At 40.5% G+C, this 25,667-nt stretch overlaps 1 protein-coding gene across 1 annotated transcript in view; it reads left to right on the forward strand.

Moving 5' to 3' along the window:
• Positions 1-637: 637 nt before the first annotated feature.
• itga11a (integrin, alpha 11a) overlaps positions 638-25,667 on the forward strand; it is a 68,365-nt gene continuing 43,335 nt past the window's right edge. Inside the window, exons 1-2 of the mRNA XM_074621370.1 lie at positions 638-845; positions 12,982-13,096. Of these exons, the coding sequence (XP_074477471.1) occupies positions 773-845; positions 12,982-13,096 (188 nt within the window). The 5' untranslated portion in view covers positions 638-772. The remainder of the gene's footprint in view (positions 846-12,981; positions 13,097-25,667) is intronic.

The following is a 25,667-nucleotide window of genomic DNA, read 5'->3' on the forward strand; positions in this document are numbered from 1 at the left end:
GATTTAAATTGGTATTTGGTATTTAAATTTAGTATGATTTTTTGTGGAGAAACTCAGTTTTACAGATCTGTAGATAAAATCAGCTAATCGATTAGTCGACAAAATACTATGAGTGTTAGTCGACTAAGAATTTCTTTGGTCGTGGACAGGCCTCCATGTAAGAGCTTTTTAATGTTGTAGTTTGTCAATGTGGAGCCAATTTTAGATACTTTATATACTACTGGATTAATTAGTAGTATAGTACTGTGTCGTGCCATATAAGCATATCATGTTGTTTATGTAAAGTTTTAACTAGTATCTATAATTGTCACATAAATGTAGTGGAGTAAAAAGGATAATATTCCCTTCTGAAATGTCGTGAAGTCAAAGTAGAAATTAGCATAAAATGCAAATACTCTGGTAAAGTATAGGTATGTTAAAATTGTAGTATAGTACTTGAGTAATTGTACTTGGTTACATTCCACCACAGAAGTGTCCACTAAAAAAAACTTTACCTAAAGATGATCCATTAGAGTCAAAGTGAGTTGAATGAGTGTGTATGTGTTGTGAGTATTCCTGCCTGCTGTCAGAGTGAACCTCCTTCTTCTTCTTCTTCTCCTCCTACAGTCCCCTCCTACTTCCCCAAGATATAGGCAGCGCTTTAACTTAGACTCAGAGTCAATCAGAGTGGGATCTTTAACTGTGCCCGCCACTGGCTCTCTTTGCCTCAGCCCACCACATACACACTCACAGCAATCATCACTCACACACACACACACACACATGCACACACATGCACACTTGCACCGGCAAACATATGGAGTACTACTGCTTCCTCCTGCTCTGGATCTGCAGCCAGCAGTTAGGTGAGTGAAATGTGTTTAGTGTTATTGTTTCAGTGTGTGTGCACTGCATGCATCCTCACTTGCTGATGTATGAATCAGACCTTCTGTCTGTCTACATGTAGCTTTGCAGTATAATAATGGCTCTCTAATTGTTGGTTATACTTTGACCCGTTCCAACAGCAACTGGAAACTTTGAGACTGCTGCTTTTTAAAGTTTTTTTTTTATGTGCACATATATTTTTCTCCTTGAAGGAGCAGTAATATTTGAATAAGTGAATGAATGGCTGCCTGTGTGAATGACATCACAACCTGACATCTTGACCCAGTATCATGGTAAGAGACAGGAAAAGCAGAGCTCAGTGGCTTTACTGAAGGATCTGTTGTCCCCCCTCAGGTCTACAGAGGTGCCGTGTGTGTCTCCCTGGAAGCAGAAATGAAAGCTGATGCTATCTTTTCACAGTCAAGTTTCCAGCGACTGGAGAGTTGTTGGTGCTCTGCCAGAACTGTGGTCAATTGCCGGTGAAATCACTATACCAGTAACACATCTAGGCAGGAGCAAAGAAAGAGAGAGGCTTAGAGTGAATAAAAGGCACCAAAAGCATGTTTTTTTTTTCTTCAAAACCCCCCCTTTAAATAGAAGTGATGCAATGCTACAGTTGAGATGGATATATGGTTAAGTTTTGAGCTCAGCATACTGTGGACTGTAACCACATTATTTAAACACACAGTGTGTTGACCAACGTTTCCATAGAATACTGTGCGTGTTGTCACCATGAAGAGTTTTCTTCAACAATGAAGCTTTATTCACTCCTTTTCTGTTATGCTGCATCACCCCGAGGTTAATACTGAGGTCTGAGAGCGTGGAATTTTTTAAGAAGTTGAGAAATGAATCAATCTTCGATTTAGACATTTGGTAAATAACACAAAACTAAGACATGGAGGAGAGGAAATCTCTATTGTAAATATTTGGTTTGATTTTGGAATTCGTTGGAAACAAGTTTTGGCCTGACGCCACAGTGAGGGAGACACTGACCTTGTAGCTGGAGTCTGCGGAGAGAGACGCGATGCTGGCTGTGGTGGGAGATGTTTTGGCAGACACATGAGAAGGAGGCTGCATTTCAGTCATCTGTTTGTGGAATCCTGGGGCTGTTGGACCAACGATCCCATCCAGATAACTTTGAGTGGGGCCATCTCATATAGACGACACGTCTAAACAGCGGGAGCCAGAAACTACTATTTGGCCTAAACACTATTTTTTCCCTGAGAGAACATTGTCCTACTTGCATACATCACCCAGATGTGTCCTCATAAGAACTATTCCAGCAGGATATGTCAACACAAGTTTATTTCTTAACTTAGAATTTCCTCATTTTAAGAAGTTCACTGTGGCCACTCCATGCAGGGATGATGTGTGCAAGAGTGCACTGAAAATGAAAATGAAAATTAATTACTGGCATACATATAAAAAACAATCTATTACTGGAGGCCCTCTAAAAAAACAAATGTATGTTCCATTAAGGCAAAAACTACAGTGTGCCAGATTCTGGGTGGATTAAGTAAACAGGAATACTGGATGAGGTGTCCTGATAATAAATGAAGCAGATGCCAAGTCCATTAGTTTCTTCATGGGTAAACCTCAAAATGCATGGTAGCAATTAAGTCATGGCCACTTCCCAAAGGAAATTTAGGAAGCTGTGCTTAGCTCTGTTTCACCACTGAGTTAACTGATAGCGTTTATTGTCGCCCACCTTAATATTCATTGATTTAATGGTAGTTTGGCCACTAGAGCAGGAGAACTCCAGAACTAGCTGACAGACACCCAGTCCTTACATAATATCACCGTATACAGTTTCTTGAATATGCACAGTAGTGTTTCTCGCTCGGCCCATAGACTTTACATTGTGGTGACGTCACACGCTTTTCTCAGGTTTACAAATGTAAAACCTTCATGTACTGTATCAAAAAGTCACAATAGAAATAGTCATAATTGACCTTGTTTGCAGTTTGAGGTGTCCTGTCAACACTTTTACAGACGTCTCTTTTATAATTGTGGTCTATGGGGAAAATGCATTTTGGACCGTGGGGGTATTTTTTGCTGCAATACCGCGAGTTGCCACACCGCGAGTCACCACTGGGTAAAATTGAAAGCAAGGCTGAGCGGAGTCACCGTATCCATGTCTTATTATTAGGGATGTCAAAGTTAAAGCAATAATAACGCGTTAAGGCAAATTTGTTTTAACGCCACTTTTACTTTTAAAGCTAGAGTGAAGATACTGATATCATATGAAACTAGAAAACCTAAGGAATCCATCGGTAACCAACCATGTCATACTAGCTTGTCATGAAGGAGGTTAAATAACACTCAAAACTTATGCTAAATTTTGTCAAGGAAAAACTGGCATAGTGATTTTCAAAAGGGGTCTCTTGACCTCTGACCTCAAGATATGTGAATGAAAATGGGTTCTATGGGTACCCACGAGTCTCCCTTTTACAGACATGCACACTTTGATAATCACATGCAGTTTGGGGCAAGTCATAGTGAAGTCAGAACACTGACACACTGACAGCTGTTGTTGCCTGTTGGGTTTTTGTTTGCCATGTTATGATTGGAGCATATTCTTTATGCTGAATGCAGTACCTGTGAGGGTTTCTGGACAATATTTGTCATTTGTTTTGTGTTGTTAATAGATTTCCAATAATAAATATATACATACATTTATATGAAGCAAGCATCTTTGCCCACTCTAAAATGACTAGATACCTTGTTTGTAACAGAACGACGCGTTTTCGGATCTTACGCCCATATCAACAGGATGATCTCATTTATCTGTTTTCCAACATTGTTACAACATTAAATCACTGTTAATTTAATTAGTTTTATGATGTGACAAAGTTATGGTGAAGGTTTGGTTGGGTTTAGCCACAGAAACAACTTGGTTAGGGTTAGGGAAAGATCATGGTTTGGGTTAAAATAAGTACTTAGTTAAGGTTCCATGGACGGTTACAAGAAACCAAAGTTGATTGCGATACATTACGATACAGGAAAGTCCAAAGTTTTGTATATACCTCCAACCACCATGACCTCTTCCCTATGCAGACTTTGTGGCTCTTTAATAATGTCACCCAGCTTCCTCATTTCAACGGACAAGACTGATCATTCCTACGACCTCTAGAGGGCGTTGCCACTTGAATATAAAGCTATGTAGTTTTGGGACATTTCCTGAAACAATTGATGCTGTTGTTTGTCTTGGGAGGACAGTCTCTAAAGAAAACTGTTTGCTGCTGCTGCTAAGAATGTGATTCATGAGAGCGGTGATGAGACAGAACCAAACTGTAAATTTACCTAAAACAAAACCACTGGTTAAAACAGCTCATAAGTCAGTGGAGATGGATGATAACTTTTGATTGGTTTCTGTGACCTCCTTCACATTCATTCCTCCAATGTTGATTGTGAGTGTGTTAAACAGTTGACCCAAGCTTTATATGGAGTGTCCTGTTACAGGATTTTAATGGACACATTTCCTATAAAATTAGTAAATTCCACGTCCATTGTATAAAACCAATTAAATGGAATTATCCTATTTACAAGAACCAATTTCTCCAAGTTTGAAAACCCTCCTGGGACGTCCAGCAATCCCAGGTATTTACTGTTTCTCTGCCAACACTGGAGGAGGTTATGTTTCACACATCTCTGTAGTTTTCTTTGTAAGATATCTTGATTGATTACAATTGGTCCAAGAATCAGATGATTATAGTTTGGTGGTATAGTTTGGTCAGGGATTCATTCCTTCATGGTATGTCGACAGATCTTTCTGTGTCCAGATCCTATTTTCAGATGTGAGCCAGTCTGTTGGCATCGACTGAGACTATTATGTCAGTAGCAACAGATACTTAGGGTGTAGTTGATATTAAAATGTCTCATCAAAATGAATAATTAAAGCAATTGGTTGAGTAACTGTCAGATCGTTTAGAAAATACCTGCTCATTAATCAATAGTAGTAGTAGTTTTACAACTTTTATAGGCTGGTGAAGTTCTGGTGTTACAGTTAATGTTGCCAAAAGCAATTAATGCTCTATAAATAAATCCACGTCATGTTGTTTCTGTAGTAACAAACTAACCACTTACTAACTCCGTGCAGATGTCTTGACAGTGTCATGTAGTTGTGTGTGATAGCTGGTGGTACTAAAGACTTGGTTTGAATCCCCGGAGGTCCTTTTGTTGGCTCAGAGGGTTAACGGCCTGTTAATCAGTGCCCAGTTGGCTGTTGCGTTTTGGGAACATCTGGTTTTAGATAGCCCGTGCCTCTCAGAGTATTTACGTTGGCGTGGGGTGAATGTGATATAAGGTGCCAAAATCTTTGAAAGTATATTGTCAAGTGTGAAGAATCTTTCCAGAGGAAATCATTGTAATGGAAACCCAGAATGGATCGATGGAAAAACAGTACATTCTGCTGCTTTTTAGATTTATTTTATGAGGAGACTTTGTTCTCATATTTGTTAAAACACCAGTCAGATGCAGTGTCTATACTCATCATGATGATACCGTATGTTTTCATAAATCCTAAACCATATTACAGTGCGTCAACTTATAAAAGAACTGCATCATGCTCGTCTGATATGTCTCCGCGCCAGCAGTTTGCACAACGCAACCCGCACGGCTGCTCTATGTCAGTGGGTCTGTGGTGGAGCTCCTGCAGCTTGGTGTCGGGCCAAAGGCAGCAGCGGACTAATGTGGGTCGCACCGGCAGCCACCGGCCTGAGGTTTATTTATTTGGGCATGAAAGCCGGTACACAGGAAACCCGGCAAGTCTCCGACCTCGCGTTAGAAGCTGCTGATATTACTGGGAATATTAAATTGCTCTGCCATATTAGTAGCTTGAAATGGAAAAGTGGATCACCTCCATTCTCATGCTTCCACCCTGACACTTTCCTATGGCTTTCACTCATTTCTGGGTCAGACTTCAGCCTTTCTGTGATTGCATCTTGGGAAATGTATTTTAAAGGGGCTCTATGTAAGAATCAGAAATTGCTTGTTAACAGTGATGAAACCTGTGGCCGTTAAGTCAACTACAGTCAGCGTCCTGTTGCTCGCGCTTGTGCTCGCACTATGTAGACGCAAGCGAGCATCGGTCAAAACAGTGAGGCGACACACACGAGACTGAACGTGATTGACAGGCATCATGTTGAACGTTAGCAACATTAGCAGCTAAAACCACAATATCACTATATATTTCACATGCTTGGCAGTAATGTTAGCTGACCAGATGAAGTTCCCTCCATGAACCGAAGGCCCGGCCGATGTTGATCCTAGTGTTATCTTTTCCTGCTTCAGTGTCTCGACCGTGGTCAGAAGGCACCGTAGTTTTGGTCTCCTGGGCCAGAGTCGAGAACGTAACTCGCTCCAGAGTAAACCCCCGTCACTTCACTCAGCAGCAGGAAACAAGACACGGGAAACCTCTGTTGGTCTTGAGGAGCTGCAGCATTTATTTCTGCACAAACTGCAACTTCCACTGAACATTCACTTGATATTCTCAAAACTAAACTAATTATCATCTGCTCTGCCGCTCGCTCGTTTTCTCACACACTCGCTGCCGCTCTCTCTCTCTTGCTTCACCACTCACTTCCCACGTGCACACACACTCTTCGCACTAGCTCTGCTATACTCCTGCAACACTAGTTTTCCCCGTCGGTCACATTCCTGTTTTGCCAGACGGGCTTCACTAGATATAACTTTTTTTGTGCTTCAGTGGAGTTTGTGTTGGAGTCTGAGTTTTAGTGGGAGCTGGTCATTTGTTGGCGTTGGCGGACTCCATTTCTAACCGAACGTTAGCTATGGTTGCACGCTGTTGGCCCTGTAGCGGAGCGTGCATGGCATCACATCTGTTGGACTTTCCTGGAAAAAGCATCCCGCATTCTTCACATTAAAAGCAGTCTACAGGCTGATAGAGGAAACCCAGAAAGTCGCAGAAGGTCTAATTTTTTAGATTAGGTTACAACCTGTTCACGCACTGGATTATATGTGTTAAAACTTACATACAGTTGCTTTAAATGCTTAAAAGTCATCCTAGCATTAAATCAGCTACCAGATCTGTTGACGTTCATGTGCTTCAGTTGAACAATGATGGAGAAACTTCCAAATGATACAGCTCACTGCCCCTCATTTGTAAAATGATTTATGCTGCACCACAATGTCAAGAGTCACCTACTGATTTGTATTTATTTTCCATACACCTATCTGTTCCAAACCAGCTATTTTCAGTCAGCCCTTTTATGTTTCTAGGTAAACAGAAACTCTAGGAGGATGTTTGGAGGTAGGATCAAACACCAGCTGAACATGTGAACCATTCATAGGACAGGAAATGAGCGACGTGGAGAATGTGTCAATATTTACATCAAGAGTCTGCCTGGCAGATACGGTCATTTATTTTAATGGAGGTTTTCATGAAACTGAACAAATGGTCCATGGTTGTGCCAATCAAGGTGTTGTATACTCCAGGTCATTTGACAGACTTGAGAAATGAACTCATTCACTGTGTGGCGCTCACCCCACTCACATCATTTCCTGTGGTAAAATTGTGGCTGGGATGCACAGGTTCACAGATGCTTACTGAGGAAGAGTGGGAGTACATATTTGGTTTGCTATTTGTTTAGACAACATATTAATTCTCCAAAATATTCACTATCTAAGGAATGCAGATAACTTCCGATTTCTGTTAGAGGATCATTTTTCTTCAAGGAATACAGCTGCTCGATATGTAATTCCTCCTCTGCCTTTCAAAGTGCAAACAACTAGAATACAAATAGAGCTTGTCTGCTGTGTAACAAACAAAAAGCTGAGTTGAGTTGCAGCTGTTAGACTGTATATAAGAAGTGCACGTATTCACCGTGATGTCACCTATTGGTTTGTGGACTAAGATTTTGAAGCCTCGACTTTGGCCGTCGCCATCTTGGTTTTTGTCTGTCATACTATTGTTTTTTTGGAACCACAAGTGACACGAGAGGGTCGAGCTCAGCACAACTGAACTCGACCAAATTGTTACAATTAACTTTAATGAACTGAAAACACACTGTGAAAGGGTTAAAGTTGAAAGACGAAAACATGGACAGCTCCCAGACCGGACAACGCTGACCTGTCAATCACAAGGTAGCCCCGCCCTAAAGCATCCCCTGCTTTATGGTCTATTTGACTCTAAATGGGACCATAATTTACTAAATGAACATCATGCTGTATTGAAGAAGACTTGAAACTATCGATTGAGACCATAAACTCATGTTTACAATGTTTACTGAGGTAATAAATCAAGTGAGAAGTAGGCTCATTTTCTCATTGACTTCTATACAATCAGAATTCTTTTTGCAACCAGAGGAGTCGCCCCCTGCTGGCTATTAGAAAGAATGCAGGTGTAAGACACTTCTGTATTGGCTTCAATGCCATCTGAGTTGTACCCCATATTACTACAGTACCGTATTTTAGGAACTTGGACACTTGTAAGCTTGATTAGAAGGTAATATCATGTTTATAACACTGATGGGAGTTATTTTGATTTCATTTGACCTGCTGATGCAGTAAAACATGATTTAAGCACAAAACTCCCTCACCCAGAGTGAAGAGTCCTTTCACCCTTTAGTGTCAAATTGGATTACTTATTCAGTAGTCATAACAACAACTGTCTTTTAGCTGGAGGTGGAGCACCAGAAGCTTGATTTCTAAGGTGAAGTGTGGGTGAGGCTCATCTTCATCACATAACATGCTATAATAGTGATAATGATCCCACAGTTCACTCAGAAAACTGCAAATCTGTTAATAAGAAAATAAGGCTAAGAAAAAGGCTCTACTATTAGTAACTTGTGTTCTATTATCTACTCCTAAATGTGTGTTAAGACAGAACACAAAGTGAATTTTCGAGGCAGCACAGAAAGAATCAGAGTTTCTTGTGAAGATAAATCAGAGCTGAACAAATAAATAAATACAAACAGGAACAGACTCGTTTTTTTTTAATGCCGTAAAAGAACTAGTCCATACGACGTGTTGTCCGATCACATCGGAAGCCAAAAGTATTGATAGCTGTTGTTCCAAAGGGCCACACTTGAAGGCCGTCACAGAGAGGGGATAGACGCATTACTCGTTTAAATACAGGGATAACATTTCACTTTTTCAAACAGTCTCCTGAAAGGCATTCATATAGTTTTACTTCATTGTTTCTTATACAAAGTGACAGAAATAGTTCTTACTTTGCTCAGCTGTCCAATCACTGGATAAGGTGGGTGTGAATGTTGGACTGTTGGAAATTGTTGGATGCAGCCCCCCCCCACCCCCCAATTCAACGTGAGAAAGGGGGGGGGGGGGGGTTCTGGAGCCATTGGACCATCTGGATGTTCTGATGAAATATACTGGCACCTTATGGGGCCTCCAAAGCTAAATCTTGCTTATGGTTGGCTATGGAGCCAAACCACAAACCGCTACACAACAAGCTTTTGTATTTGACACAGCTCCAACCCAACATGTTGACACTGAATTGACAATCAACTAAAATATATATAGAGGATTTCTTAAAACATAACTATTCTGTTAATTGTTGCATAACTTCAGCTGTCAAAGTGTTGGACTGCTTTTCTTTAGAAAGCCAAAGTTTTGTCTCCATCTAGCTGACAGTGCAGACTTTGATAGTTGTTGTTCTTCATGGACAGCCAACAAAAGCAAGCAGCTCCTGTGAGGTGTGTTTAAAAGACTCAGCTGTAGTTTTCCTAACGGCAGACTGGTACACATTTTTACGTCTGGGAAATTTTGGGACACACAGTTCTTGACACATCAACTAGTGATGTAATGTGGGTAAGTTGGGCTCCTCGGTTTATCTTGGCAATACAGATTAGTATCATTAGGATAAAAGTGAAAACAGATGCTAGACTCACAATTAATGGGATATTGGATAACATAGCAACTTGATCGGGTCAACAGGAATCATATTAGGAGACTCCAACTGTTTTTCTCCGCATGGCAGTAAGTAATAGCACGATACACTTAAATAATAATATATTTTATGTAATATTCTAACCTGCACAATCACATACTTGTGTTCATTAGGTATGTAGAGTCAGCTTAATAACTGCCAATGAAAAGGTACACTTCTGATTCAAATCATTACAAGAGAACCATGGGAACAACTGTCTTGATTTGACCCATAGACTGTTTATAAAAAGTGGACGTAGTCACCGTGACGTTACCCAAAGGTTTGTGGACTGTGGCCGTTGTGGACTTTGAAGCCTCGAATTTGGCATTTTGTCAGTCGCCATCTTGGTCTTTTGCAACCAGAAGTGACACTAGAGGGTGGAACTAAGTACAACTGAACGCTGAATAAGATGTTTTCAGGCAACCAGAGTAATAAGATTAACTTTCATGACATGAAAACACACTGAAAGGGTTGAAGTTCTGAGACGAAAACACAGACAACTCCCAGACCGGACAACGTCGTGGTAGCGACCTGTCAATAACAAGGTAGCCACGCCCTAAAGCATCCCCTGCTTTATGGTCTATTTGACTCTAAATGGGACCATAATTTACTAAATGAACATCATGCTGTATTGAAGAAGACTTGAAACTAGTGATTGAGACCATAAACTCATGTTTACAATGTTTACTGAGGTAATAAATCAAGAGAGAAGTAGGCTCATTTTCTCATAGTCTATACAAACTGACTTATTTTTGCAACCAGAGGAGTCGCCCCCTGCTGGCTATTAGAACAAATGCAAGTTTAAGGCCCTTCCGCACTGGCTTCATTTCTCAGACCCGGAGGTTGCCCACTGATTTGACCTCAGCTGTCATTTGTTATGGGTTAATTTGAATTTTACATGTTTTCCAACTTTGTTGAGCATTCCTTCACCTTGTTGTTTACATTTCACTGAATTTCCTCTTGCAGGGAAAAAAGGTTCAGTTAACTTGACGTGACCCCGGAGCCTCCCAGAAGGGGAGTGAGCGAGCTGAGAGTGGGGTCGTTTAGTGGGAGGCCGAGGGACTGAATAAGCCCAACAGTGTGTGGACAAGAGCCACAGAGATGTAAAAGGTGGGGGAGTTCGTGGTGATTCAAAGTTCATCTTCAGCTCCTACAAAACAAACTTCTGTGTCTCATTAAATCTGCTTAACTTTCCCTCCTACTTTATTTTTTTAATGTATTTTTTTGGCTCTGAAATATAATAGTTCCCTATCTAACTATCAGTGAGCTCTGGTGTAAAGTTCAACATGATCCTTGACCTTACAGTAGCTAAAACGTCAACGGAGCAACACCGATCGACACGCACACTTAAGATAAGTCTGGCAACTGGTGAGGCAGAGATCAGCAGGAGATTAAGAAGAAGACAGATGAACGGAGAGAGATGGATCGAGAGGAAGTCAGAGTGGTAGACGATTACGTTTTTTCCCCTTCTCCTCCGCCAAAAGGAAAATCTCACCACCTCCAAGTCCTCACTCAGAGCCCTCCTCTTTTGATGGAAATCTAAAAGCCAAATAATGCCATCACCATTAATTAGCCATAATGGGTAACTTGGTGACATGCAAAATCTGGGGAAAAAAATACCTTCTCCGATTGGTATTTTAATTGGAACCAGACATTCACTGCTGTTTTCTACCACCTGGTAAGCTGTCAAAGATGTGAGAGGAATTTAAGTACACAATCGGGAAAACAGATTGGCTTTGATCGGGTCCCACAGCAGCTTTAACTTGTTACCCTCTTGCTACCTGTCAGGTTACACTTCGCCATCTATTAACTGCAATATCAAAACAAAACTCCCTGCTGGGTCTCTTTAAAGGTCTCATATAATGCTCATTTCCAGGTTCATAGATGTATTTTAATGTTGCACTAGAACATGTTTACATGCTGCAATGTTCAAAAACCCCTTTATTCTTCTCATACTGTCAGCCTGAATATACCAGCTCAGAGGCTCTGCTTGACAGAGGCTGATTCAGAGCCTGTCTCCTCCCACTCTGCTCTGATTGGTCAGCGTTTCTGTCAAATCTTATTATTGTAATTTCAAGATATAGGTAATGATATGGTGCAGGTTGTTTTGTAATTTCTTCATATGGAAGGACATTTTCAAGAGCCTTTTCAGCTACTTCCAATAAATTGTAAATTACAGATTTTACATGTACATCAAATTTAGACCTATTATATGTTTTATGCCATACTGGTGCCCGTCAAAATGTTCTTATGGTAGTACAATATTGTTCATAGATGGTTGTGTTGATACTATGCTGCTTAACCAAAACCCCTCTGAGTCTGCAAATTACTAATGGAAGAAAGTCAGTTCTGACAGATCAGTTCAGCTGCTCTGCAACATTTATACGATTAGTATTTGTTTTCTTTATGAGGGAAGTCTGTGTTTAGACTGGTGCAGAGGGACAAACACACAAGAGGCAGAGTAGGGATTATTTTAAGGATGAGTAATGATGAGTTTGCAGGTGTGTGTTGCACTTTGGCCAGGTGCTGAGGACAAATTAATGTTAATGCAGTCTCGGAACCCAGCTATCCGTCTGACGATCTCGACCTTCGATAAGCTTTTGGGGGCAAGGGGCTATATTTCTGCGGTTCCAGTGTAGCCAGCAGATATCCGGGCCAAGACTTCCTTTTTCCATGCGCTGCTCATTATTAACAGTCCCATTAGCAACTTGAGATGCCAGACTGCAGTTGGAGTTGAGAGATGACGTGTAGGACCGAATTGTTTCACAAGTAGCCAGTTTACAAACTAATTTTAAACCAATAAAAAGCTAAATCATTGTCAGACGATAGCCGGTGGGTTCCCAGATTGCATTCCGGCCAGCACGTTCCTCCTCTTCTGTTCTCCACACGGACTGTTTACCTGCATTCAGCCAAAGCCTGCTCCAACGTGATTGGTCAATACTTTTCAGACTACAAATGGAAAGCAGAACGCTTCCGATACCAAATTCCTGTCACGTTGCCTACAGATTCTACTGTATGTGAACGCAGAATCTGTTTATAGAGATTAATGTTAATGTAAATGTTTCTTTCAGACTTCTGAGATACTACCATGTGACACTAAAAACTAGATGTTCCGTATAGATTATATTAATGATAGGTAGGTAACATCAGGTCATTGATGGCATCTTCTTTTGCCAATGCTGATGAAAATTGTCTTTTTCTTTTTCAAGGCTTCCATGACTGCTTCAATATTGACACAAAGAACGCCAGGATCATCAAAGGCCCTAAACAAGCCCAGTTTGGATACACTGTTCAGCAACACGTGGCTGCTGGAGGAGAAAAGTGGTAAGATATGATTTACACACTGCTGCTGCTATGCAATATATTATAGCTCGTTGATGTTTTGCATGGCATGAGGAGATTTTGGGCTATATTGCTTCCATAACATGTCTTCTTTCAGTCTAGTGGATAGAAAACATCCCAAATACACATTTAGATGTTTATTTTACTACGTCTTGTCTACTTGTGACTGTAGATTTGTCTTATATTCAACCAAAGTTAGCATTAGATAATGCCTCATTTGCATATTTAAACATAACATTTCAGAAAACTTGCAATACACAAAATAATTGTCTTAATGTAAGTAATCAACTGGGGAAGTTTCATGGTGATATCTATTAGTTAAAATGTTTTACCCTATTCACCTGTAGTGTCTTCAAAATGACTTGAATTTTACAATCCATATCTTTAAAGGCCATTTTCTCAAAATATTTTTTTTCTCAGACTCTGAGCCAGAAATCTCCACTTCAGCAGCACTTACATCCACCAAACTTTACAGTTTCATTCCTCTCTATATTCTGAAGGTTTTTACAGAGGGGTTTGTTCATATATCATTCATAGCCCGATTTTTAGAACATATTATTCCTAAAAACATGGTGAACATTGATGACAGTTGACAGTAAATGAAACAAGAGTTTTTAACCTGGCTTTATCCAATGTTGAGATTTCTGTTCTGGAAATGTATTAAATTTAATAAGATAATGCCTCATTTGCATATCTAAACGTACATTTTCAGAAAACTTGTAATTCAAAAAATAATTGTCTTAATGTAAATAATCAGCTGAGGAAGTTTAATGGTGAGATTTATTAGTTAAAAATGTTCACCTGGGGTGTCTCCCCTTAAAATCAATTGATTTCAGTAACTGGAAAACTGCTCTATAATTGACATTATTATGGCTTCTGACACCACAATGACCACTTGAATTACAGTGTCCAACTTCTATCATCTATACTTTATGGCACAATTATGATTTATATGTGTAGCTTCTGTAAAACAGACAGAGTTGACCTTTGTGATCTATGGCTGAGATTAAGAGGTCAAGTACATAATAACTGTTAAACACATGTGACAACAAGCTATTAATGCTGACAGACTGTCTGACTTGGCAGTGAGACATTTTTCCCCTCAGAATGATAGTGATCTACTGTACCTCTCCTGTGGTGTGCAAAGTTTCCTCCCATTAATTTGTGCTTGCAAAACAAACTGTAGTTGTGAGCTGGATACCTCACATTCATCACGTTACCTCATAGCACAAACAGACTCCTGATGCACGCTATTATTAGGCCAACTGGCACCGTGTGGTGGCCAAAATTAGTCTCTGGCTTCACCAAAATGTCTGGTAGCAAACAGTGTGCTAGAACCGATGCCGAGTTCCAGCTGTGCTTCTGTGTGTGTGTGTAAATCATTAGTTCTGTTTATATATATTCCCCCTTTTTTATAAGTCTGTTTTTTCTCTCTGACTTCAATGATTTCCAGACGAGGAAATGATAGCATTGGCAGTTTGTTTAAATGCTTAAAACAACCTTTGTTTACTATTTTCTGACAAGTGAATAATGACTGTCCCCTCCCAAGTAGCTTCATTTGTTAGGGTGGATGCTTCGGTGTCCAATGCATGTGACCGTGACCATGGTTTGCATCTTGTTTTAACCATGAAAGTTAAAGATTACCAGATATTTTCTTAACCATACACAGTCTCGGTTGCCTTAGGCCGAGTTCAGACAGACAAAAGCACTGTGTGAAGAAATGCAGCCCCCTCATTGGCAAAAAAAGTTAAACCTGGCTCAACTTTCGCAGCAATACAATACAAAACAGCTTCATTTAATTTTTTTTTTGAATTGACCAAATAAAGACATACAAACTAACATTGCTGGTATTTGTAACATGTACGCTGTATTACCGTTTACCTTGTGACCATTGTGACGAACATACAGTAAAGCAATTGCCGCCGTGCTAAATTTCCAGAGCAGTAAAATCCTTCCTCACGATAATGTAAACTGCTCTGTAGCGTTTTGGCATCAGAATCACAGTCAAATACACGAACTGGACTCAAACTGGACTTTTTATGCCTCCGTGCCGGCGTAAGCCGTGGCCGGTGGCATTTTGTTTTCGGTTTGTCCATGCGTACAATCGTCTGTCCGTCCCATTCTCATGACCGCGACACTTCAGGTACGCCTCAAGGGAATTTATTCAAATTTGGCACAATCGTCCACTTGGACATTAGGATGACCTGATTAGATTTTGGTGGTCAAAGGTCACTGTTACCTCACAAAACAAGTTTTTGGCCATAACTCAAGCATCCATATGCTAATTATGTCAATTTCACACAAATGTCTCATAGTATAAAATTATGAAGTGATGACATTGTGGACAGACATGGATGTAAACTGCAACTTGACTGGTGGGCAGAGGCATACGTAGAACCGAAAGGCAGTAATTCTAGTTGGATCTTATTTCATTGTTCTACAAGTAGCTGTTCAATCTTCTGGGCAAAATGTGTGTCCAGCAAGTGATCATCAAACTACCTATTAGAAAACCCTGAACCCTAACCATAAGGGTGATATTTCAGAAAACACTCACATCAGTTAAAGCATAAGGTTAACATAAGCGTTGTTAGTTGTATTTTATCTGATTATTGTTGCAACAACATTGTGGTAGAAGTGGGCTTTGGATCATTAAGAATTTATCGGTCATTATTTACCTCAAAGAACAGCTCAATGGTATAATTCTAGTTTTTACACTAAGCACTGCTCTGCTAACATAATGAGTCCAGTGTTCAGTATATGCAGTAAATTGCATACTGGGCTTACTGTCCCATGCTGATTGTTTTTACTGTTCCTCTTGGCAAGTCATCCATCCTCCATCACCCCTGGGCAGCCTGAGATATGAGGTATATAGTGTGTGTATGTGTGTATGTGTGTGTGAAAAGAGAAAGAGTATTGTATTCACGTAAAAGAGCTTTAGAATATTGCACTTGGCAATGACATCACTATATTTTGCTGCCTGATAAAATCCCAGATCAACTGTTAGTAACCTCAAAGTAAAAAAAGAAGAAGCTAGAAGCTGATTGAGAGCATTCCACTGTGTGTGTGTGTGTGTGTGTGTGTGTGTGTGTGTGTGTGTGTGTATATTTATATTTTTGTGAGGCCCAATTTGAGTTTTAGACCGTGAAACTGAGACATTTTTGGAAAGCGCTAGGGCTAAGATTTGATTTTTGGGTTGAACTTACAATCTCGAAGATCTCCGTTTTGTTCTCTTTGGCGACACTTATGGCTATAAGCGGTAATTGCAGGTGTGTTTTGGAATCTCACTTCCCTTCATTATGCCGCTTGTGAGTTTTTCTGAGAATGTCACCACAGACACCCAGTTCGTAATACTGCAAATGCAAGGGCTTTCATCAGTGGGCCACAAGCTCAATCATCATAGTGTTTCCTCATTCTGCGATAGATAATGACTTATTTCAATGAAAATCTTCAAGATTATTACTTTAAATTTAGAATCAGGCGCAGGTTCAGGTCAGGCTTGTAATGGTTACAGGATGTCTGGTGATTTTCTTTTTCTTTATTATTGTCAATAAATCCCACGAAATAGTCCAAAACCAACAATGAATTGATCCTACTAACAGGGCAGGAATTTCACGGAGGCCATGAGGGGCCATGGCCCTCATGCCCCATCAGTTTGGCCTTATGCCCCTCAAAAAATGATATGCCCTGCGGCCACAGTGGCCTTGATGCCCCGGTCGCACTGCCCCAGCTGATTTCGCCATTTTCTCCTCTTTCCTGTCAATACTGTTTTTAGACACCAGTGTCTTTTATTGTGATTCTGAATTCAGGCAACATCAAATGAAACGCTGCACACATAACCAGTGTTGGATTCGATTTCATGCCTGGTATTATCTGATGGAAAACCGGGCTATTTATGACGATAGTGTGACACAAATGTTAGCCCTGGATTCCACCAAGCACAGCTGTGCCGTGGCCGCCTGAGCTGAAAGCGGCCACTCCAGACAATACTTGTTTCCACCAGACATGGCGCATCGCGTTTCAGAAGCTCCGCTAAAAATATGCACCAAGACTCTTCACTGCTTGAGGAGATGCGCCCACAATCGACTCCTTCTACTCCGGTTAAAAACAGTTCAAAATCATCCTTAACCCTTAAGTTAAATTAATTATTTCCATGGACTATAAATCATTGTTTTATTTGACGGCCTTGCTGCCCCGACATTTGGCCTTTATGCCATAAAAGAATTGACAACACCGAAGAGCAAGTGGCCTTGCCCCTAACAATGTCTTTGTAGCCAAAGCCTGATAGGGCTTATTCCTCTGAGCCAAAAGCCTCCATCTGAAAAACTATTAAAAACACATCAATGAGTCACGCTGTTTCACTGTGAGTCCTTTCATCGTAATGAACAAGGGCACTGAATCGATCACCGTCCTGCTGTCATAAATACTCACTAACACACCAAATGTATATTAACCGACAGCTCAAAATAGTCCTTAACAAATGCACAGTTTACTTGTGATTGAGACGTTTGGCAAAAAACAGCAGTGCCTTTAAAAAAAAGTATATATTTGTGAGCAGTTTTTCAAGATGTACATCTTCAGTAGGAATCACACAGTCAAAATGCTTTGAGACACATTGTTGGTTCTGGTCTTTTCATGAGAGTTTTTTGGCAATAATGAAAATATATAACATCACTTATCCTTTCAGGTTTAGGTAAGGGGCTATGGAGTGCAAACATGTGTGTTCTTGGTGTACAGGCAGGGACAGTGACACACTTGGAGAGTGAAGTGACAAACTAGCAAGAGCTGCCAGCTCACAGAAGTCTTCCTTTTGCACATGTCAGCGAAAGAGTCGATTACACTGTAAAATCCAACTTCTTTACCATTCGGAACAACCGTCAGCCAACCATGTCTACCAGAACTGAAAGGGTCTGGTGAGGCTGATTTGTGTGGAGTAAAGGTCACCAGGGACGCTGAGGTAAATGTCTGAGAACGAGGTGAAAACATTTGCAGTGGAAGAATAGTGCAGCCCAGACTGTGCAACCAGCATCCAGACAAATGGAGCTACAGGGATCAAGGCTTTGGCTTCTTTATTAGGTGTTCATACATCTGGTATAAAAGTGCCTTTATTCATAAACAGTAAAATAATGGTAGTGTGGAAGAGGTGAGAAACTCTTCTAATAGGTGCAGGAAAAGAAAATATTTCCGTAAAAGTCTCCTATTTTTATATGTTAACAATGTAATAAAGTGTTGTTTCAGTATTGTGGCTCTTGAGTATACTGTCTATCTCAACCTACTGTGACCCACAGTGCTGAGTCTCCCACTTGTTTAACACCTTTGTAATGACTCGTCGTCTGTCTCCCCGGCAGACGACTGAGTCATCCAGCGGAGTTTAGTTTTGAAAAGACTGTTTAGTCAGTGCAGCAGTGTGCGTAGGTGTGGGTATGTGAACACACAGCTGCATGCACAAACTCAAGCTGTACAGTATATTTGTATATCAGTGTGTCTGTGGGAGTGTGTGTGCAATTGATAGTCTAACGGTTCTCAGCTGGACTCAGGAATGTTGCAGGATCTGAGAGAGATGTGAAAACACTGTGTTATTGAGTGGAAAAGGATCATTAAAATTATGTTTTCAGTTTCGACAAGACTTGATTTGTTTCATCTGAACATCTAAAGCAAAGATGTTGTTGCTCAGGGTAGTTTAATCTATCACCAGCGGGAGCTTGCCTAAATGATGTGAGCATCCACTCTTTATCAGACAGTTGTAGAGGAAGTATTCAGATTCTTTACATAAGTTAAAAGTAAAAAACATTCCATTATATAAAATACTCCATCACGGTACATAGGTCCTCTTTTCAAAATGTTACATAAGTAAATGCACATAACTATTCGCAGCAAAATGCACATAAAGGGATAGTTCAGGTGTTTTGAAGTGGGGTTGTATGAGGTACTTATCCATAGTCAGTGTATTACCTACAGTAGATGACGGTTGGTACACCCACAGTTTGGAGAAGCAGATAGAAGTATAGGTACGGGAGCAAAGTAATATAGTGCTGTGGACGGGGCTGGCAGCAAAACGGATTTTAGCCACCCAAAAGAAGGCTCACCTAAAAAAATCTATATCAGTTGAGGTGTACGCTATATTTAGAATATTTTCTCCACTATACCTTGCCGTCAGGTAGCCCTTTCCGACGGGGAACTGAAGCCGTTGTGTCCATCTATGCTCTCGCCAAAGCCACCAGACTCCATTGAAAAAACCTGTAATTTTACCCTGCAGAACACAGGAGTTGCTGGTCTACCACTGCCTGGATCGGTTTGATTGTTTGTGGTATTGTGTGACTTTGGTGAATCTGAACTAACCACACCAGCACCTTCTGTGTTCTTTGAGGTAAAATTACAGTTTTTTTCAATGGAGTCTGGTTGCTTTGACGAGAGCATGGAAAATGGCTTCAGTTCCCCATCTGAAACATAGGCTGTATCGCTGTCTCACAGCAAGATAAACTGTGGAAAATATGTTAAATATAGCGTACACTTAAACTGATATTGATTTTTTTCTAGGTGAGCCTTTCTTTTAGGTGGCTAAAATGTGTTTTGCTGCCGGCCCCGTCCACAGCAGTACATTGTTGTGCCTCCGTGAACTCCTGTCTGTTTCTCCAAACTGGGGGCGTACCGACCGTCATCTACTGTAGGTAACACACTGACTATGGAGAAGTACCTCATACAACCCCACTTCAAAACACCTGAACTATCCCTTTAGGTATCAATAGCACTCATTATGCAGAATGCCTTTGTTACAGTTATATATACGATAATGATGTATTGGATCTTATTTTCACAGCTCCATATACTATTTATTCGATTAAATTATACTGTATGAGTGTTCTTTGTTCACATGTTTTTAAGTAAAATGTCAATCTACAGAGAAAGTAGTAACTATAGCTGACAAAAACATGTGTGGAGTAAAAAAAACTGTTGCATACAATGGCAATACTTAGTACAGTACTTTGATTTATTTGTTTTCTATCACCGGTACCAGATCAGCGAAGTGATGACTTGTACTCCACGTGTCTCCAGTTTTCATGCGTGTCAAATAAGAGGTCTGAGATGAATTTGTAGGTCTATTTGTTTTCCTCAAGATGAATGTGTTGATGAGGCAATGATCTGTCTTTGCTGATTAGGACAAAATCTGCTCTTTTTTGTTTCAAGAGAATGAAAATGCATCTTTGATGTGCCAGACAGCAGAACATGTGCTCGCCAAGTGTCAGCATTTCAGGGGGGCATTTCTGTCTGGGTCTGTATTCACTGTATTTCCAAATGTGACTTAGATTAGTCAATTAAAATTGTATTAGAGTGATACACTTATCATAAATTGCAACAGACAGTCTACGCGGTTCCTTGCCATTTATGTCTTTTAGCTTTCTAACCTTCACTTAGGTGGATTCACCTCGACTGAGCTTTTGAGACTGAAAGAATTTAAATTGTTACAATCAGGGATGTTGCCTGTGAGCATCTGCGCTAGACTGCAGCGCTGTCAACTTTTCCAGTCTGATTTCTCATAACCCTCAGCTCTGTGTTTGGATAGGAACGGGATCACAGCTGGAAAGTGACTCTGTAAAAAAAAGCTTTTTATGACCCGAACCTGAAGTCAGAGAGGCATCCAGCTCAATTCGAAAGGCTTTCTTTTACGACCAAATATAGAAAGTAATGTTTGCTGATTCCAGGGTGCTTGAATAAGTTATTTACAAGAGCTTGTCTGTATCTGAGATATAAACAAAATAGAAAAGTATGTGTAGAAGAAATACAGCAAAATCATTTCATTATTTTTTTGTCCCCTTACCAAAGCATGTGGTATTTATGTTACCAGGAAAAAAACTGTTTTCACAGTTTTTGGCTTCAGAGACATCAAGAAGTTGAGACATCTTTGTCAGGTCTGTTGACAGTTTCTGTCCATGTCTGTATGCTGATAGAGCTACCAAGTTGTGGAAAGGTCACAATGTCAAGAATGTGTCATTTCCTCACATGTCTACTGAGCATTATGGTGCTCTAAACACTCTGCCAGAGCAGACAGTCTTTGGGGAGCTGAGAAGAAGAACTTGGGTGTTTAAACCTGATGGGATACACGGACCTGCATACTTGAGTCATACACCACAGAAGCCTCCCCTCTTTCTACTCCCACTGTTTATTTGTTCTACAGTTGTACCAGGTCTCCTCAATGGAGACCTGACCTTTCCTCTTTAGCTCAGTTACGAGTTGAGCACCACAAAGAACTACAGGGAGTCTGTGAAGTCTTTCAGCGCTGGCCTTGAATAGTGTTCCCTTTATTTAGCTCGTTTGCAAAGCTGCAAAGAAAAGTGTTTTTACACCTCCTGAACTCAGTAGGAAAACAGAATTTGATCTATTGAATTTTAGTACAGACACAACACTCACAGCCATCTGATGTCATCGGTTTGAAGGATTATATGCCATTTAAGTTAGAGGATAGATACCTGATACATTGAATATAACAGAAACAGGACAGTATAGTTAGTGAGGTTGTATCATGCTAACATCTGCATGGCAACATGTTCAAAATGACAATGTTAACATACAGATTTTTGGCAGTGAATGTTTACCACGTTCCCCATCTTAGCCAATTGGCAACCTCCGGGTCTGAAAAGTGAAGCCAATGCAGAAGAGCCTTAATCTGGCATTCTTTCTAACAGCCAGCAGGGGGCGACTCCTCTGGTTGCAAAAAGAAGTCTGATTGTATAGAAGTCTATGAGAAAATGAGCCTACTTCTCACTTGATTTATTACCTCAGTAAACATTGTAAACATGAGTTTATGGTCTCAATCAATAGTTTCAAGTCTTCTTCAATACAGCATGATGTTCATTTAGTAAATTATGGTCCCATTTAGAGTCAAATAGACCATAAAGCAGGGGATGCTTTAGGACGTGGCTACCTTGTGATTGACAGGTCGCTACCACGGCTTTGTCCGGTCTGGGAGTTGTCTATGTTTTCGTCTCAGAACTTCAACCCTTTCACAGTGTGTTTTCAGGTCATGAAAGTTAATCTTATTACTCTGGTTGCCTGAAAACATCTTATTCAGCGTTCAGTTGTACTTAGTTCCACCCTCTAGTGTCACTTCTGGTTGCAAAAGACCAAGATGGCGACGGCCAAAATGCTGAACTCAACGCTTCAAAACGGCAATCTACAAACCAATGGGTGACGTCACTGGGACGTCCACTTCTTATATACAGTCTATGGTTTTAGCTTAGCGTGTTAGCATGCAAACATTGGCTAATTAGCACTAAACACAAAGTACAACTGATCTTAATGGGAATGTCATTAGTTTTGCAGGTATCAGATCATGAAGTATTGGACAAATTTAAATGTTGACCCGATGATTGAACTATAAAATCTATGTTGAGCAGATTAACAAAGTTATTACAGTTAAATCTGAGGGCAACATGATTGTTTACCAAATGTTTTGGCAATGCATCTAATAATTGTTGACTTAAATGAAAACCACATGGTGAAGCTAGAGGACAAGTCAGGGGATAACCAAACGATTGATCCCCTGCGACCATGAATATCTGTACAAAAATGTGTGGTAATCCATGTAGATGTTGAGATATACTTTATATATTTTAAAAGTATTTTGGGGGACAGTTTAAACCTTTATTATAGACAATAGAGAGAATCTAGCCACGGGGGCGTCCCATAGATTTTTAGATAGTTTACTGGATAAGTGAAAACTTTGACCTTCTGGTGATGCTATAGGAAAGGTCAGAGGATCACCAAAGTCAGCAGCCTATGGGGACCATGAATGTCTGTACAAATGTCATCCAATCCATCTAATAGCTGTTTAGATAATTCCGTCTGGAGGAAAGTGATGGACTGACCAACCAACATTAGCCGCTAGCGTGGCTAAAAATATATCTTGGAATGAAGCATAGACAGCTCATCGTTTGAGCTGAAAGAGACCAGCATGCTTTGTGGGTCAATGAGTTAAAGCAACAAGCATGTGCTTCGTCATAAGTCACCCTGTCACTGTCCGATCAATGCTCTCAAGTGAAGTAGACACGCTAACCGAATGTCTTTGGAAAATGCTTATGTGACCATCACAATTCCTCAGATTTACGAGGCAGCATTAACAAAAGAACACATATCCTGTGAATGCAGACGAACGGAATGTGATGAGCTAGCGCGAGTCGTGACATCGGAGTAGCACGCTCATGTTTGGGGGCAGGGATGTGGTTTCACAGCATATACATCTCTTCTTTCCAAATATGAATAACATTACCACATTAATGACAGCCTGGGCTTAGAGATGGCGCTTCCTCAAAACCCCAAAATCCTGTATCCCCCGGTAACCATGGTAGAAAATGTCCACCATGCATTCATTTTGGGTCGAGTTATTTCTTTCAGTGTCATTACCATTCCTGCAGTGATGATGCACCGGGGCGAGCACTCGACCCTAATTAGCTCTGGAACATGAGTGTTTGAACAGCTTCTGGTGAAATTCAGGAGGCTCCGAGGACCGGCGTCCAAGTCAAAGGCAACAATGGTCCCTTTTCATCCAGGTAGCTGTATCCTGACCTGAACTTGTGCTGCAGTGTCTCCTCTTGCCAAACGGGCAGCAATAGCTGAAGCAATAATCATGATATTAATAGCTCTGAAAATATGAGCACTGTTGGAGCCACTGTGGGGAAAATGACTTCCAGAGTTTGTGAGACTTTAAAAAGTTGGCTTCAGGTGCAATAACAGTGGAGCTCACTACCATATGAGTCCCTCTTTGATGTGCAGTGACAGACTGTTTGAACAACATTTCCTCTTGTCCTCTTCACTGCTGTAAAATGTCAAATCATAACTACACTTTCTGTGTATATGCCCTTAAAATACCACACATCACTTTTACAGCTGCCCTGAAAGAAGCTCACAAATAAAGATGCCACATGACATTAGAAAATAAACTCCTGAAGAGTGAAAGCTCAATCTGGACCTTGGAAACAGTAGTTGAACAAACAATCTCACCGCAAGATTCACTTTTGTTCTGATCATAGAAATTGAATAGGAGTAGAGCGGGCATTCCCATTCAAATCAACGTAGCAGGATTGTCAGAGCAGCGGCCATTTTTATGTGTACCGTTGCCATTGCGACCGTTGTAGCAGGCGGGGCTAACTTTCATATAAACTAAACCGACTTACGGCAAGTCTTGGACTCACTGAGGTGAGGTTGTGCAGTGACAAATCCTAATCTACACACTCTTGTCACAGCATAGGAAAGCACCTTGCTATCGCCAGATGAGTGATAACTTTGTTCGGCTCATTTTCTGTAAACGGTACACTGGTTGCAGAAAATGAGTTGAACAGCGGGCTGGTGGCCAGCGGCAGCGCTAGGTCGATCCCAGCTAACTAGCCAGCCATCCGTCTTTGGAGGTGCGTTCGCTGTCTTCCCGGCGAGCTGAAACCACGCACGTCACAGCCCAATTGACATATGCTGTCACCATAACAACTAACATACAACAAATACAACTTTATTAATCCCTGCAAGGCCATACTGTAGTCTGGTGATGAATTGTATGAAACAGCTCCCAGGTCAACAAATAAAAATACAATCGATAGAAGAAATATGAAAGAACATAAATATAGATCTAAAGAAACAGACAGTAATGATGTCCACAGTTCTGTTTTTATGTTTTTATGTACTTTATATACAGTAGTGTTCTTAATGTTTGAACTTTTACAGGATGAAATTCCTATGATATGTTGGAAGCTTGCTGAGATTAAAACAGCATATTATAAAAAGGACAAGACGGGGGGCACTTCTGGTGTCCGAATTCAAATGAAAAGTTATGTTGTGTTGTGTTTTACAGTACGTTGCAGGATTTTAGCTTTTATAGCACAAGCAGATGAAACCATTTGACATTTGAGCTGAATCATTTTAAAGTTCTTGTTGAGTGCAAAGTCCAAATGCTTTTTCAGGCTGTGCTCATGAGACTTGCAGAAAGACAGACATTTTTTTTTGGACAAGGCGTTACTGATTTTTGGAGAAACTGTGAGGAATGTGTTGCAAAATGCTACAACAGTATTATTAACAAAGTCCCTAAGACGCCTTTGATTTCCACTGAAATGATTCACATCCTGTTATCTCATACTAACGTTATGCAGTACGCGCCTTTCCTACTAACTATTATCAAAGTGTTTTCTTGTGAATTTGGAGGAACTCCAGGGATCATGAGCCTGACCTACTAAAATACTTAAACTGAAGATCTGTCTTTCTTTAATTGTTTGACTTTGACCTAGAAGTTCATGGAGGAGGTTGGCCACGGTCTGCTTTTGATATAAAGTGGTGTCAAGTGTCTTTCCTTTGGGCCACCACTGAACTGGAAATTGCTCCTTTGCCCGCTGCTTCCCCTGTGATTTTCACTAGGACTGCACAGTTGTTTAAATTCCTAGTTGACCTACTGTATTTATTGGAGCTTTTCCAGGAATGTGATTAGTTTACAACTCGCCATTGAATGCTTGAATTGGTCAAGCATAGTAAATTTGAAAGAAAAAAGTGAAAAAGCTGCACAAATTCTTATTTTAAACAA

Source organism: Sebastes fasciatus, chromosome 2 (genome assembly GCF_043250625.1).
Source record: "Sebastes fasciatus isolate fSebFas1 chromosome 2, fSebFas1.pri, whole genome shotgun sequence".
NCBI lineage: Eukaryota > Metazoa > Chordata > Actinopteri > Perciformes > Sebastidae > Sebastes > Sebastes fasciatus.